General features: G+C 39.8%; 1 protein-coding gene across 3 annotated transcripts in view; it reads right to left on the reverse strand.

Moving 5' to 3' along the window:
* Positions 1-15,854, reverse strand: part of tead1b (TEA domain family member 1b) — a 50,320-nt gene extending 34,466 nt beyond the window's left edge. For 2 of the 3 annotated variants that reach the window (XM_085156926.1, XM_085156916.1), the window contains exons 1-3: positions 15,619-15,853; positions 15,006-15,138; positions 1,403-1,655 (exon numbers count right to left, since the gene is read on the reverse strand). In XM_085156926.1, coding sequence (XP_085013052.1) covers positions 1,403-1,559 — 157 coding nt within the window. In that variant the 5' untranslated portion in view covers positions 1,560-1,655; positions 15,006-15,138; positions 15,619-15,853. Of the gene's footprint in view, positions 1-1,402; positions 1,656-15,005; positions 15,139-15,618 lie in introns of all 3 variants that reach the window. The other variant, XM_085156907.1, reaches the window with a different exon arrangement.
* Between the last annotated feature and the right edge of the window lie 450 nt (positions 15,855-16,304).

A 16,304-nucleotide genomic window follows, 5' to 3' on the forward strand; every position in this document is an offset into this window, starting at 1 on the left:
CCTTTTCAGCATCTACACATGAAAATCATTTTACTTCTGTGACAAACAGTTCTCATTCAGTTAGACCAGGGCACAGCCCAAACACTCAGCTACTGACGAGCCATCTGTAACCAGATATGGAGCACATCTGGCAGGCCCAACCGCTATTCAACCCTGCAGTCGCCTCTTCAGCAGATTTTAAGGTGGGTTCAACACCACAATAGCAAAACATTTGTTTGGGTTTGTTGCTGGGGTTTCGTAATCTATCTTAGACAATAGCCTTGTTGGGAAATGTAAAAAGAAAACATGCTATGGGCAGCGGCGTTTTGCGACGGTTTGTGGTAAATCCATACCAGTGACAATACTTTTGTTAATTGGCACAACTTACATATAAGATTTTGTGATTAAGCATTTGCCACAGGAAATGAAAATTAAAAATTAAAACTTGTCAAAAAGAAGAAATCAAAAATACCACAATCTGAAGACATTTCAGAAAAATATTTTTATAATGCTGAGAATGTCAACTGAATCGAAAAGAGGCTTACACTTAGCATTGCTCATTTATAACTCTAGAAAAATAATTTTTCATGCTTTAATCCGCAGCAGAGGGGCAGCTTCTCTGGCAGCCTCGCTCTGTGTGGGGACCAGGGATTTGGAAGGAGAGACAGTGGGGAGGATCCTGTTGTTTGAGCCCACATCTTTGTAGTGGCAACTGAGGGGATTCGCTGCAACTCCTAGAATTTACATTTTGTTTGGCCGGAGGGGTCACATGACAGCTGCAACCCAATGCTCAGAGGAGCTTTCTGCTTTCACTTGACACTGACAGGCTGTGAGACGGTCCAACACCGCAGAGAGAAAATATTCCCTCTTTCCATGACATCACCCAGGCCAGCCAGGAACAGGGGGGTGGGGGAGGAAAGGGGGCACAGCTGGTGGCAGCCGTAGTACCATCTGCTACTGACTAATAGTTCATGCTGCTTTACTTATAAACTTGCACTTCTGTGAACCAGAGTGGTCATAGTCACCATCAGTCTTATGTCGCTCGGCACAGCCATAACTGAAGCATGTCTTGCCTTTTTAAAGGAGCAGCACTTTGGAAAATACCCTTACTCACAACTGATCCATACAAACACTCAACAGGCTGGTCTTGATAAGGTTTACGAGCAAGTCTGAATCACTTCCCACAAAATGCCTGTAAAAACACAACTTGTCGCCTTAATTACATTTAATTTCAGGTAGATGTTTCCCTATGGTGATTAGCTGCTGATACTAGCTTTGTATTTAGATATGAGAGATGTCAATATACATATATATATTTAAATAGTCCTCAAAACCTCCAAAAGCTTCTTAGTTCTTAAAATAAAAGCAGCAGAAATAATGAATGTGAAAACTCACACTTACACATGCAACAACTTTTACTCACCATACATCTTTCCCTCATCAGAGAGGATGATTTTCCTGCGCCCACAAGGAGGATAGATGGCCAGGGCCTCCTGGAAGCTCTGTTCAATGTCAGGGCTCCACACCCCCTCTGCATCATTGTCCACAGGCTTGTCTGCCGAGTCACTCATCCTCTCCATGTCCTCGGCAGGGCTCTCGCTGCCGCTCCAGCTACTGGGATCAATTGTGGCGGTTGAGCTCTCCAAGCTGAAGCTTGGAGCAGACTAGGGAGAGACCTGGAATTCCCAAAAAAACCCCCCAAAAAAAAAAAAAAAAAACGCAAATCATGACTACTGCAAAAGAAAAGCAGAGAACCATCTTCAAAAACAGAATGCATACGGTTAATAAAGAGCACAATATGGAGTGGAAGCAGCTAAAGAAGCTTGGACATCACCAAGAAAGTTGTTGAATTGATTTACAATGGATGTTATGGGTTTAAACAGCTGAACATTTTCTCTCATGGACTTCCTGCTAATTACATGGCAATGCACAGTGTAAAGGTCTGGGAAATTTATTTTTTCCCCTTTATTCAGCACCTGTGCAACTGCTCTTAGCTCTATATATTCCTATGAGCTGTAACAAGTACAAAGTCAATGTTGTCAGCAAAGTTGCTAGTTTGATTCCTCTAGGGAAAAAGCATCGACATGCCTCATTACCACCGGCGCTGAGCTAAAGCGCCCAGTCTCAAAGTCTTTAGTGGACAACAGGAAGACTGTGGTTGTAGCTGGCAGCTTGAAGGTGTAAATGTGTATACCAGTGACTGTGAAGAGAAACATTTATATGAAAACAAAAATAAATGAAAGACAAAGAAAAAAAACAAAACATTGTGACTACTAATCCATAGCGCTAACATCTCCAGTCAGCCGCAGCAACTATGGTGGCATAAGGGAATCAGACATTTGAGCAACACATAGGAGCTGGAGCCAAGCTGCTCACACAGCTGGAGAAAGTCTCATCTCACCAGTGGCTACTGACAAGACCAACAAGCTCCTGGTGAACATGCAGCTAATAAAGAGGCGCCTGTCATTGTGCCAAGACAGTAATATCAAGTAACGTGAAACCTGTAACACAAACTATTCTATATAGTATATACACATTACAACATTTATGAATGTTCTGCCTGGTATTTTAAAGCGTAATAAGATCCAGCACTGTGGTCAGTATGAAACGTTTTGTCTTCTTCTGAAAACACTCAGCACAAAGTGACATCAAGAGCCAGGGTCTGATCAAGGACTCCAAGGGACGTTTGATGAGGTGGTTAAATAACCTAAAGAAATATCAGAATTCAAATACCCATTTGTTCTGTATTGAGCGTGGGCAGTGAGTCTACAGGTTCCTCGCAGATCATTCAATATGTAAAGGATGAATTTATACTTGGTATGTATAAGAAAGTATGATGTTTAACAAACTAATAAAGAGCAAGAACACAAAACTGTAAATGTAGACTTTAAAAGGGAACAAAGACAGACCTTAACCTTAATGCTAACCTTAGGCAATTTAAAAGTCTTTTTTGGGATTTTTTATTAAACGTTTTTCCTAAGTTTTAACAATCAGAATGGAGATAAATAATAATCCTGAAACACATTTTAAAAAATAGTCCATTTGGTCTTTCTCCAAAATATAGAATTAGGGTATGTTTATCATCTTAAAACATTAGAAGATTGCTAATGTCCTCTTAGAATTTAGTATTTTCCAGATGTGCTAAATCATTGACAGCATCACAGCTAGGAAGTCAAACACAGCTCAGGCAAACAGGTTAGACAGCATGCATGGAAGAATAAGACATCCTAAAAGGCAAGCTATATAGCCAATTCCTTGAAAGGTGTACTTTGCAGATAACAAATAGTTAATCCACTGATGAGTTTGTATAGGTCTCGTATGACGGATAGGTGACGAGGAATGACCCTGATAGGCTGCATAAACCAGACTTACTTCAGCCTTTTGTATCCAGATCAATGCGGTCGTCTACACTGTGCTTCTGCTTCAGTCAGCTTGTGTAAAGTGCTTCGTTTAGACTTCACTAAAACATACTAATTCGATAACTGGATATTGGGCTATGGGCTCAATAAAGCAATACAGTACTGTGAATCACAAATCCAGTGTTTATACTCATTGAGTAAAAAGTGTGTCATCCCCACACATCTGTTGTAAAAGTAAGCAAATTTGGCAGTGAGCAATTTTCTTTCTTCTTCATGCCTCTCTTAAAGAACACTTTGAAAAATCTCAGAGTGTATGCTTAATTCACAATCAAAAGTAATTTCACATTTGACATTATATGCTAACAACTGACTGAGGTTTCTCTATGGCCCTAATCCCTCCACACTTTCCAGACAACTGCTTCCTCCCTGAGCAAGATCCTATTCAAGCAGCACAAGCTGTCAGGAAGTGGGAATGGTAGCATATGTTTCTTCCAGCATGTCAGTTCATGAGGGGGAAAGGGGGGATGGGAGCAAGCTGTTGGGGAAAAAAACTCCCAGAGAGCAGAGGGAGAGAGAGCTTTTACTGAATTCCGTTTTTGTGTGCTGACTGCTGACGCTGCAGAACCAACTCACAAACTGATGAGGGAGGGGAAACGTTCCCATTTCAACCACTAAAGGGCTGAACCTCTTTCTGGATGTGCTCCTCTTAACCCAACCAAGTGATTATCTGTGCTCATAATCGAATCCAGCTTACATTTTTATTGCAAAATATCTTTCTGAAGAAAAACGCTCGCCCGTGTCCTCGTGAAGCTCGAGCAGCAAGCGCCCAGTCTCCTCGTATCTAGTCTAATGAAACATTCTTTCCAGATTTGTAAAAGCACAACTGCAACAAATCGAATCCAAGTAAAAATAAATATACCTCAACTTTAAAATCTAATCCTCTTTCATCAATAAGCTGACATGCATGTTTTGTGTCTTCTGTTATGTTTTGTAGGAACATTGGTTCTCTGTTGTGGTATGCTATGGTTGGTAAAGTGATACTTTAATCAGTCTTTAGAGACAGTGTGGTTTTCTCCATCATGCTTCCCATCCTGTGCATGCGCCTTCCTCCAAACATTGCAAAGACCAAAAACGTTTGAAGAGCTATAATAACATTATATTAGCGATGCCTGGTGGAAAATGTTGGGCTTAAAATGTATAAATATGAGCTTCATGAAAGCCTATAATGCATTTACAATGAGCACATAAGGGCTTTGTAATATCTTGTAACATCTGTCATTGTCAACATGAGAATTAAAAAAAGAAATATACATCTGGATGAGAATCTATTGAAATTCACCAAATTACTAACAACCAAGGACACATCTGGAATGGGGATAATTAAAGTTAGTGTGGTATTTAACTGCTAGGACAGTGAGTGCTGACAACATGGGGGATTTATTCTCAAACCAACTTCTGAGTCAACCAAAGCAAGTGTCTATTAAGGCTTCTGTTACCACAGTTTTGTAGTGAACAATATTTCCAACATTATAAAATTTGTTTATGATATTTCAAATAATTGCTACTCTCTATTCTTACTACTTAATCTCACTTCTTGGTGCTTTCTAATACAGCAATACACTCATCTTAGACACTAACGAATGAATAATTTAATTAAAATAACTTTCTCTTTAACTTTTTTTTTTTTTTAAATAAAAGCACCATCTGAATACATCTGACAACAAATGGGTAGAAAATCAGGCCAGCTCACAATCATTTATCAGCACTTTTCCTGTGATGTTCACAATATCAGCGAACTGAAGGAGAAGAAAACAAACTCATTAAACCTGAACATGAACTGCCTTATTAAAAGCATCAATGTGTCAGAGTTCAAACCTGTGGAAGAAGAGTCTATTCTACATCTCACCTTGGAATAAAACCATAAGTAAAATGTATATCTCCATTAACCTTTTGATTATTAAAAATTCCAGACTTGGCTCTTATTAACAGAGAAACAAAATAACAGCTGGATTCATTTGCCCTGCCCATACTTTGAGACATATTTAAATGCATTTAGAGAGGAAAACTTTTTTTTTTTTTTTAAATATCTTGAAACTGCTGAAATTGCTGAGCATGTCTCACTCTACGGACAAGCATTAATGCTTCTTTTCTGCAGAAATTACTCCACTAACAATGTTTCTCCACAGGGCTTTTTCATAATATGAGAGCAAATGTGTCTTCTGGATGCTGATGATTAGCTGAGGGAAAACAAAGCAAGTCAAGCAGCACAAACAACACGCTGAACCTGGCAACAAAGAATAAAATGAGTTTAAACTTCAAGCCCACTCTCAAAAGAGAGGGAAGAGTGTCTAAAGGGCACACAGAGGCTCTAAAACCATCACTTTTGGCCAGAAACTATGTAGCTGAGTGTTGATAATCTGCATCCTCCTTCAGGTCATCCATCCAAAACTACTGGCACAGGCTGCTGGCACACAACACTATCTAGATGGATTTACAACAACTTTAAAAGGATCTGAAAGAGAGAAAAAAAAAACAACAACCCCAAACTGGCTTTTACCTTCTTGTCACTTTTTCCGGCGGCACGAGCAGTTTTATCTTTGTTCACCTGTTTCAAACAGAATAATCTGAGTCATTTCTTGCTCTTGCTTTTCTTGCAAATCTGTACAAATTTTTATTCCAATGCTTTCTTAAACATGCCTAGTAAACTGCAAAGCATTATTAATGCCATCACTCTTCTTAGAAACTTCCCTCAACTTGAACTTGGCGGCTGAAAATGACAGATGTATGGCGACTAGATAAAGAGATCATTCAGGTTCGCCAATGCTAAAAATATCCATATGCACACTTACATGAACACCACATACACACACTGCATAGGAATGCTGTGAATTCTTGTACATATTGTAAATGTATTCTATATGCATGTGCACGTTGTTTGCATTTCGTCATTTCATTGTTTGAGTAATGTACTTTTTAATGACAATAAAATTGAATTTCACCTAAACTAACATATAATTTGATAAGTTAAACATTACTTGTTAACCCTCCAGCAAACAAGCTATAGTAACTATAATGATTGAGTGGGGTAATTCATGACCCCATAATATTTTATACGCTATCCATTTCACATAAAACGTTGTCATCATAACAGCATGTCCTTTAATGTAGCAGCTCTTCTAAAACTTTCTAAACAATAAGCAGTCAACATTTTCCATCATTTTTATCCAACAACGAATGAATCAGCCTGATTGTTTTCATGATCACTTTGGCTGTTAAAGCATCGGCCTCTTAGCCACGGGCCACAGGAACACTTGACCATGTAATGATGTAATGTTAAAAAGCACACATGTATTTCCAAGGTGATAAATGACCCCACTCAATTTTCCCATTTATCTTGCCACATCGATGGGTCAGTTTTTGTAAAAACTATAAAAGATCATAGAAGCAGACTGAAAACTTCAGGGTAGGAAACACTTTTTAGAATTAAAAATATCAGAATGACCCATAAATATATGGCTGAGGTCAAATATGGCCCCGAACGGCCACATGGAAGTTTATATGAAGGGTGGGTTATCTGACTGTTTTATATCACAGTGTGGAGGTAAACAGGATGCTTTTAAAATCAACTAAGCAAAAGTGTTATTGGTTGTGACATAAGGAGAGAGGTGGTCAGGAAAAGCATAACAAGTCTTTTAACTTAAAAACAAAACTGAATGAACGACAGCATGGTGACCAGCATGAAAGAAACATCAAAGCTCTGAAGATGGAATCAAAAATGAAATCAGAGTGAAAACAGGATGCATTAAGAGATTTTTGAGCTGGCTCTCTAGCCCTGAGATGAAATGACCGCATTTTTTTTTTCAAGCTACCACACAGATGATTAATCGTATGATCACATACATTCAAACTAAACCTGCAGGCAGAACTGTAGTCCATAAATGAAGAAAAGATACGCTTATAGGATAGGTCGTCCGTGGTCTTTAGGCCAAATCGACATGTTTGGACCCATGAGGTTTCAAACGGGTTATGTGAAGCTACATGATGCTCGAATGTGACAAAACACAAATAAAGCTAATGCCCTTATCAGCAGTGTGCTGCCAAGATCTTTCAGTGTAAATGAATGCTTTTATTATGATTAAATGTACCATAAACTGCTGATGTGCAGTCTGACATGTTAGCAAAATTGTTTGAAAACAGTCAATTCTGAACAAATACACCGATGTGCTGCAGCTCAAATTACCTGGCTAAACTGCATGCAAAGGACTAGATAGTTTTGCTGTGTGAAAAATGTGAATAACCTGGCAGTTGTCAATGAAGACGGTCTCTTAGTGCCTTAGAATTTGAAGACTAATTACGCCTGACAAAAGAGGGTATGAATGTCACCCGTAGAAACACTTTTGGCTTACAGATAATTGCATACTTCTGTCTTTGCAGGGTGTACACCATAGAAATGGTCTTATTTGTGAGATGCAGGGTAAAGATGGCCTGCAATGCAATAAGTGAATGTGGTAGCTAAGCAGAGTAGTAGGTGTGACATGGAATTATGGGAAATTACACTTACTGCAAGATTACATAAACCACTCACCAAGCTGGAATTCAGCTCCTTAAATTAAGAGAACCCATTTCACCCATCAGACAGAGCAAGGTAATGAAATAGCAGATGAGAGGTCTCAAATGTAATTTTCCATGTGGAGTTCTTTTGTGCCGTTATCTCAGAGGGTGCAATAATAATTCTCTGAATGACTTTTGTGCACCCCATAATGGCCCACAGTAGCTAAGGCCACAGTGTGTAAAACTATAATTACCATGTGATTTCAAAACATTTTTAGCATGCTGTGAAGACATATTCTGGCCCCTGCGTAATTATTACAGCAATGTTAAAAATATTCCAGGCAACACGCAACTAACTATGAACATTTACAAAGACAGACATTATTGAAATTCCACATTCAGTCATTAAAAACAAATTAATTACCTCGAAGAAGGCATGTTTGTGGAATGAAGTCTTTCACAGCAGGCCTTTGAGAACCTTGAGATACAAAACACACTAAAATAAAAACTAACCAGCTCGAAGTGAAGTGGATGCATGCACTGACTGTTCAAAGTTCTTTCAAATCAACTAAAGGGTTACAACCCAAGTCCAAACTCTAAGTGGAAAAAAGGGAGGAATCAAAATATTTAAAGGCAACCTTACGAAATAATTAAAGAATCCGAGTGGGGTTTTCATTCAAGTTTAATTGATAAGTCTCCAAAAACATTTTTAAAAAGAATAATTAAGGCTTCCAATATCAATTTCCAAAGCTTTCTTATGCTCCCTCTGTTATTGGCAAAGACCCAGTGTTTATTTCATGCTTCTTTGAACTTCCAAGCTTAAGTGCTGTGAATCTGTCTGCTATCATCTCTCTCAAATCTGAGGTCTTCATCCCACTACCCAGCAACCATCAGGCCACTGTGGGATCAATCTTTGTTTGAGATTGATTTACAGGTTCTGTCAGAGCAGCCCTCTCTACCTGCCTCAGACTGTGAAACAGGTAAAAACAACAACATGATCTGGACAACATCAGATGCGTCGTCAGCCGAGAAAAGAGGCAACGCTAAAGGTCTTCCACTTGCACAGCAGAGGGAAAATTGACTGTAAATCTCAGAGACAAAAATCTCTCCTTCTGAGGACACATCCCTGCTCTGCCAGTAATATCAAAAACATTACATATAAACAAAAAGGAAAAAGAAAACACAATTTACCATTCAGACACAAAACGTAATGAAAGCTCAGGGGACATTTGCCTATCAAAAATTTGCAGTGCATACCAGACGGCATACACCCATGTCAGAGTGGTGTGGAGTGCGAGAGGAACACATAAAGCTCAGGAAATTAAAGCTGTAAATAAAGGTTCGTCAGATAAAGGATCTCCTGACAGTTATGAGAGCAGAGCAGGCAGAGGGCTGGCTGCTGGCTCATCCAGGACGCGTGCGGACGGGCATGAAAAAACAAATCACAGTGATGAGCATGAAGGCCACCATTTGCATTTGGCGCTGCCAATTCACACCGACTTTCATCTCTTTTCTTCTGCATCTCCAGGATTCATTTGTCCCCTTATATACGTTTCTCCTTTTTCTCTGTTGTCATCTTTTCCTCCCCCTTTTTTTTTTCTCCTTAACAACTCTTGCATACCACACTGGACTCCCCCCGTCAATGAAGGTGTCCAAAAAGGTATAGAAAGTGTTGACAAGCCAAGCAAAATGTAACTCAAATGTTCTGTCTTTCAATTTTACAACAATCTTTTGTCCTGTGACGGCTGGGATGGGCAATCTCCTCGATGATACTGAATGGATGGATAGATTAACCCTATCCATACAGAGGTTGTATTCAACAGGTAAACGTTTTTTTTATTTGATGCTATGATTTTGCATCAGTGGGAATTTGTCAGGTTTTCTTAACTTTCTTATTTAGCTACATCCTAAAATGTTCTTTTTAAAAAGTTACATTTTTCTTGTTCTCTACAAATGTTTAGGATTAATGCACTTAGACTAAACCATTTAGAAATATATACTTCTTTCATTGCTTATTACAAGGAAAACACTACAGTAAGATGCAGTCTTCCATATTTGTACACCAGAAAACAAGAACAGGCTAGTGTGCGAAGTCAGAAAAATCTTGCAGTTGTTGCCATGCAATGTGAATACAGGAGAATCAGCGTTTTTGTGTTTTCAAATACTTAAAGGCAAGGAAAAAATTTCCAACAACTGGGATTGAACTGACGCCGCCAACAATTAGCAGTGGAGGACAATTTTACTGATGGTGTTTGAGGGCAAATGGAGCCGTTTGGTTTAGCTTCACTTTCAAACAGTAGTAGGAAAAAAAAGGAGAGAGCTTGGAGAAAAGCGAGTCAAAACAGAGGACTTTACGGTAAAATATGAATATATATATCTGTAATTTGATTCCAGCTATTTGTTGTACTACTCAGGAGTGGGAGTTTCTAATGCAGCTGCATTTATGCGAGTAATGCAAGACAAAAATTTACTTTGGTTTGGTGTGAGGGCATGAACTAACACAGTGTGGGTTTACCCTCGTCTTTATGTTTAAAAATACTGTCACTACATACGTTCTCGTGGATTACTGAAAGCTGTATTGTTCGCTAACAAACCCGCTTCCATGTGTAAATGATGTAATTACAATTAAACACCTCCTAGTTGAAAATGTCCACTATTTGGGCCAATTCAAAAGACTAAACAGACACACACACACACAAAAAGTTTGGACCGCACTGCTCTCCACTGCAGCATCCTGGCTCAGATTCCAAACTAATTTACCGGGTACAGCCCGCATATTAATGTTGGGAGCTTGCCTTCCAATCTACGTGTGCCTTCTCTGAATCCAGGGCACCTCGAGGGCAGAAAAAGCCTGGCTGATCTGTGTCAGTCACGACACTACTACAGCGACCATCGACAAAAGGTCTTGTGAGAATTTATTACAAGACGTGCCTGGGGAGTACGAACAAAATAACCCACATTTGAATACATGCCACAAATTATACACAATTTCAGTAAATGAAGTGACAGTGCGCCTTTGTTCCATGGATTTCCTTCAACTAGCGGAGAAGCCGAACACCACTGCCACTACTATGGTCAGCACTGAGAAAGGAAGTTGTTGAAGCCGAGATTTCCTGCTTTCATTGCGGTGAAGAGCAAAAAATGTTTATAGTGGTTTCAGAAACTGACTCATGAAATGATTCAGAGTACATATTGCTTTTTGTCTGTGTTTTACCATGAAGCAGAGCTCATATGTCTTTTTTTTTCCTGCTTTCATATAAGAACTGCAGACAAAGTCCAAGTGTCTAAGAAACACATCAATAACGAGCGGTTATGACACCGTGAATTCTAAATGCCTTTTTCCAGAACTAATAATTGAGATTGCCATATGGTAAGCATTATAAGACTGCAATATTAAAGTGGTACGACTTCAAAGGGTGAGAGAAGCTCAATCATTCGGTGCTTTATTTAAAACTACAAAGCCTCAGACTTGCCTTGTTCTTTTTGAATGAACAGACATCTGCTACTACTCCGGCAAAATGTAAGTAAACTTAAACACAGCCTTCCATAAGTAAGAAACGGGGGGGGACTGTGTTGCACTAAGGTGGCTGACAGGGCCAAAGTGCGTTCGGTAGCTGGCAGTCATTTTATGGCTGCAGTACTGAAGCAGATTTACTTAGATGACGTCAGTGGCTTTGAGCCAGCTTTTCCTTTTTGGTGGCACTCTCCGCTGGCCTCAGTGGGCCCTGCTCAAACTGCTGAGCAGCAGCGCATACTCTAAAATTCCCTTTCTAGACCAGGGTTTACCTCAGGGCACACACAGTCTGGAAGCCTGCTGGAGTATCCTCTTTTTAAAGGGTGTTTTGACCATGGAAAACGCTGATGTTTTGATGCGATTCAACTCCTGCCACACATCACATCTAATTACACAATTAATATCTCCGTGTCTAGATTCAATTACAGATCAGAGATCTTTTTCAAGCCTAGAATTTTCATAACAAAAAAAATGTGTATTAGCATTTCAATTAAAAATACGGGACACATAATGTGATCGCATTCCCATGAGCATCTGCACAGCCACAAATAGAAAACATGCCTCATTGCACTGTTGTTTCTACATGTATCTCTTTTTCATCTGCACTTTATACGAATGGAAAAACAAACATACAAAAAAAACAAAAAAAAACACAACACACCCAAGCATGAACGAGATCATGTAAAAGACAAAATTTATGTCTATGGATAATCTTTTTTTTTTCCTTTGGATTTGCAAAACATGACCCTTTATCTCAACAACACACACACACGCACACACACACACTAGTAAACAACAACTGCTGGAAGCCATAGTCCATTTTTTTGCAAAAAATAACAAAAAAAAAAAATGCTGATCGTTATTACACTGTGTCAATGCCACTGAGGTACCAAATAACTATCACTATGAATTCAGGTTGGGACTACGTGACTACATGTGGGAGTGCCAAAACAGTGAACTGGTTCCAAACTGTCCATCCTTCAGAATCCCCCAGCCTTCGAGCTTATCAATGCCAAAGCCTTTCCTTTATCAAAATAAGCCATTGCAAAATGCCGACATCAAACTTGCGGCCATGGCGCTTTTTCCCCACACATGACTCACATGCAAGCTCTCTCTCTCTCTCTTTTTGTAAATCTTTTTCTAAACTGCATCGATACAATCTTCCACCTCTATCCGTGATCATTTGTAACCTAATGTATGATTATAGCTCTGTTTGCATTAGGACTCTAATAAAAGCTATTTATAAATCAGATGGCATCCAAGGAAGCTAAAAACAATGATGCTCTGTGGCTCAGAGTACACAGGAACTTCTCTCCAGCAGTCAATTAGCAGTGACTGTATCGCTTAATGTGCTATTAATCCAAACAGTCAGGAAGCATTTGAGATTATTCTCAAACTGAACTGATTATTGTAGTATCAGTGAGTAAAGGCAGACCCGGTGCTTCTTCTTTAGCGAAGAGGGCCTTTCTGTTCGGCATCACTCTCGTAACCTTGCAGGCTGGATCACCACAGGTAACTGTAGTTATAGCTGAAGTACAAGTGTCATGAGTAATTACGGTCATATTCTGTCACTATCAAGGCTTCATGGGAGACTGTGTATATGCATGACACCAGGCTCAGCTAGACCATTCATCAGCGACAGGGAAAATTAAATTTTTGAATTCATATATACGTCATAGTTTCTTGTAGACTGATGATGTGACAAGTGCTCAGCCAAAATTCAGCTCTCTGAAGGTCAACAGAAGAAAAGAAGAGACTCACTTTGCTCCAGAAGTAACCCTGTCCACTGTGCTTGACAAAAGCACATTATTCTGTCCTCACTTCACAGCAAATAGACCACACTCTCTCCAGTCCTACCCTCTGACCTCAATAAGGCAGCGGAGAGGAACAAAGACAGTATAGCCAAACAACACTACTCTCATTAGGATAATTATCCGCATCTGCTTAAATTTCACCTTAATATGAGCCACACAATCCTTACATGCTTCCTGGGCTAATTCCAAATGTTTAAAAGTATAGACTGATGCTGATGCACTGAAAATCCTGGCTGTGTGCTGCAGTCTAGCGATCAACAGGTACTGCTTTCTCAGCACTGTGGTGGTTCAAAGCAAAAAGGGAGTTTAAAACCTGCCAGTTTCAGATGTAAAGCTTCATTGGGTCAAACAAAGACAACATCCTATTCTTGCACAAATGTTATGCAGGCTTCCGTCCAACAGGTCCACTGGTTGCATAAGCTGAAAACAAAGCATCTTTTTCAATCCCAGATTTTTTTTTTCTTCTAAGCAAGCAGATTTATACTGTGACGTGTGTGTGTGTGTGTGTGTTACACCTCACTGCATTTAAACTGTTTCCATTAAATTATAGCAGCCCTTTCAGATGAATTTAATAAATAACCGTCTCTTTTTTCCGTGTGTTTTCGGCCCTTTATTTGCAAAAAGTTACACCGAGTTTGCTGTGAGAAAATGCTTGTTTTACATTGCGAAAAGCAGAGTGCATGTGCGCTTGTTATAACCAGCTGCTTTCACATTAAATAGTGGAAAAGGTGGAAAGAGGTGGGAGGCTGTAAGTGCTTCAGCCAGAAACTTGTAGTAGTAGTAGTAGTAGCAGTAGTGATGGAAAGTGGATTTTGTTCAACAAGCTATTTTTAAAGCTTTGGCAGGTTTTTTTTCACCCATTTTCTCAGTTGTCACCTCTCCTACAAAGCTTACAATAATACAAATCAGCTACTTTGACAAAATTAGCTTTTTCAGGAGGCAATTGCTTCGTTATTTTCCTAAAGCTGGTTATAAAATACTACTGAAGCCAAGTGATGTCAAGAGAAGTGAGACACAAAAAGGGCTGGAGATCTCACGAGAGAACAAATTAGAAATTTCTGCAAAATTATTACAGTAGAAGCACCTTCACTGACTCGTGTCAACACTATCAGAGTTGTGTCAACTGTAGTCTGACGACCCGTTTGTGCAAAGCAAAGCCAACCATCTGAAGCAGCAAATACTGAGTAGACAAGAAAGTGGGAACAAATCAAAGTATTTTAGTGCAACTTGAACCTAAGATAATGAAAGCTTTGATCCAATTCTCATCGCTCTCTCTGTATAAGGGCCATATTTCCATCAAGGGAAGTCCAGAAAAAGTTAAGTGGATGAAATCATTGTAAGGAGTAAAACTCCTCCAGCTGGCCTGCAGTTTTAGCTGAGCAGGCATTTCCCAACTTAAAGGAAAGGAAGGGACAACAATAAAGGAAACCCCATAAATGTACACAAACTCCAGCTGCTGATTCAAGATCCTTTTTAAAGACAATTTTCATTATTAAAAGCGACATTTTAAGGCTATTTTAAACCACAGAGAAGCGCTCAAGTGACCAAAAAAACTACATATTATTACAGATTTTTTTTCAGCTTGGTAGTTTTGGAGGCATAAGTTAGCCCTGGGGCTCTCCAGAGGAGCTTTAATGAAGCCCTCAAAATTAAACAATAAAAGGAGTTTGGGTTAATCTTTCCCCTCCGGTTCAGCAATCGGTTTCCTCGGATAAAGTGACAACATGGAGAGCACCACACCAACAAACCTTTAAAAATAAAAATAAAAAATAACATAAAAATACTTACACAAAACTTAGATGACGATTCGAAAAAGCACCGTCAAACGCGTTGAAGCAACAAGTCTCGCCACAGTGTTTTCTTCTTCGAGGTGGTCCGAAAATGCTCCGGTGAAATCTCCAACAACTCCCGGCTGAGCCAACTACGGAGAGGAAAACAGCAACGTTTTCAACCGTCATCTTGTCCAAAAACTGTTATTCGTGCAATGTGGTTTTAGTTCATCCCGAATCCCACTGCGAGTTTCTGACAATCTGACACAGGGGCAAACGGCTTCCGAGGCTTTTATAGGGGCGTATGACCAGGCTTCTTTTCAAAAAATGTGAAAAATGTCAAAGATTTTCGCTGCTGTGTCAAAGCCATAGGCTACAACAGTGAGTGTTCAAAGTGAGCACCCTGTTGCAACAGCGGCCATCTATCTCCGCGAAGGAAACAAACGACCTAACGTTACTTCACGCTGTGGGATAAATATTAAACAACTAAATAAAGCCAACATTTTTAATACACTGTGCAGCATTTCCAAAAAAAGAGAAAGAAATACGTAAACTAACCCACCCCCCTCCTCCCCAAATGAACTGAAGTCTACAACCCACTTTGAATGCCTGTAACTACCATTGAAACTTACCTCGTAATTGATATCTCATATAAAAATGCCCCTTTCTTTTGGTAATGTAATGTTACTGGGTATTTTGAATACTATGTCAAGTTATTCTGATGTTTCTGGGCCAGCCAGGAAGGTGTAGGTGAATCGCTTCGCGCACTGACAGAGATGCGAAGAATGCTCGGAATGAGAAGAGGAATGAAATGAACGCAGGGAGCGAGTTTGCGCCGGGGCGGAGCGAGAGGTGGCGTCATCCCGAGCCCAGCAGCCAGGCTGGGCAGCAGGCAGCAGCAGCGGGGACAGGGAGGGCACTGAACATCCCAGCAGAGGGGAGCTGACGCCTTCAGGGACGCGAGGAAAATCCGATTTCACAGTTTCGCAACCCACTTGTCACACAGTTTCAGACCTCAGGCATGTCATGCTTAAGCCTAAATGATATTCAACAGGTAATCTTAAAAGGCAAAAATGGTTTGCGGCTGTATAGTCTTTACCGTGCTGTGCAAAAGTCTTGAGCCACCTGTCATTTCTTCATTTCTCCCAAGGAGCCAGACTTTCTTGTAATTTTTAATGTGGTATTGCGCAATAGCTCTTCGGGCTTTCTGGAGGTTTTGTGCAGTCTTTCATTGGGATTTTCAGTTTCAGTCTAGTAGTTGTACCTGGCCATTTTCAGAGGAATGTTTATTTGTAAGCCACCTAATACTCCGCTGTAA

Source organism: Neolamprologus multifasciatus, chromosome 1 (genome assembly GCF_963576455.1).
Source record: "Neolamprologus multifasciatus chromosome 1, fNeoMul1.2, whole genome shotgun sequence".
NCBI classification, from domain to species: Eukaryota; Metazoa; Chordata; class Actinopteri; order Cichliformes; family Cichlidae; genus Neolamprologus; species Neolamprologus multifasciatus.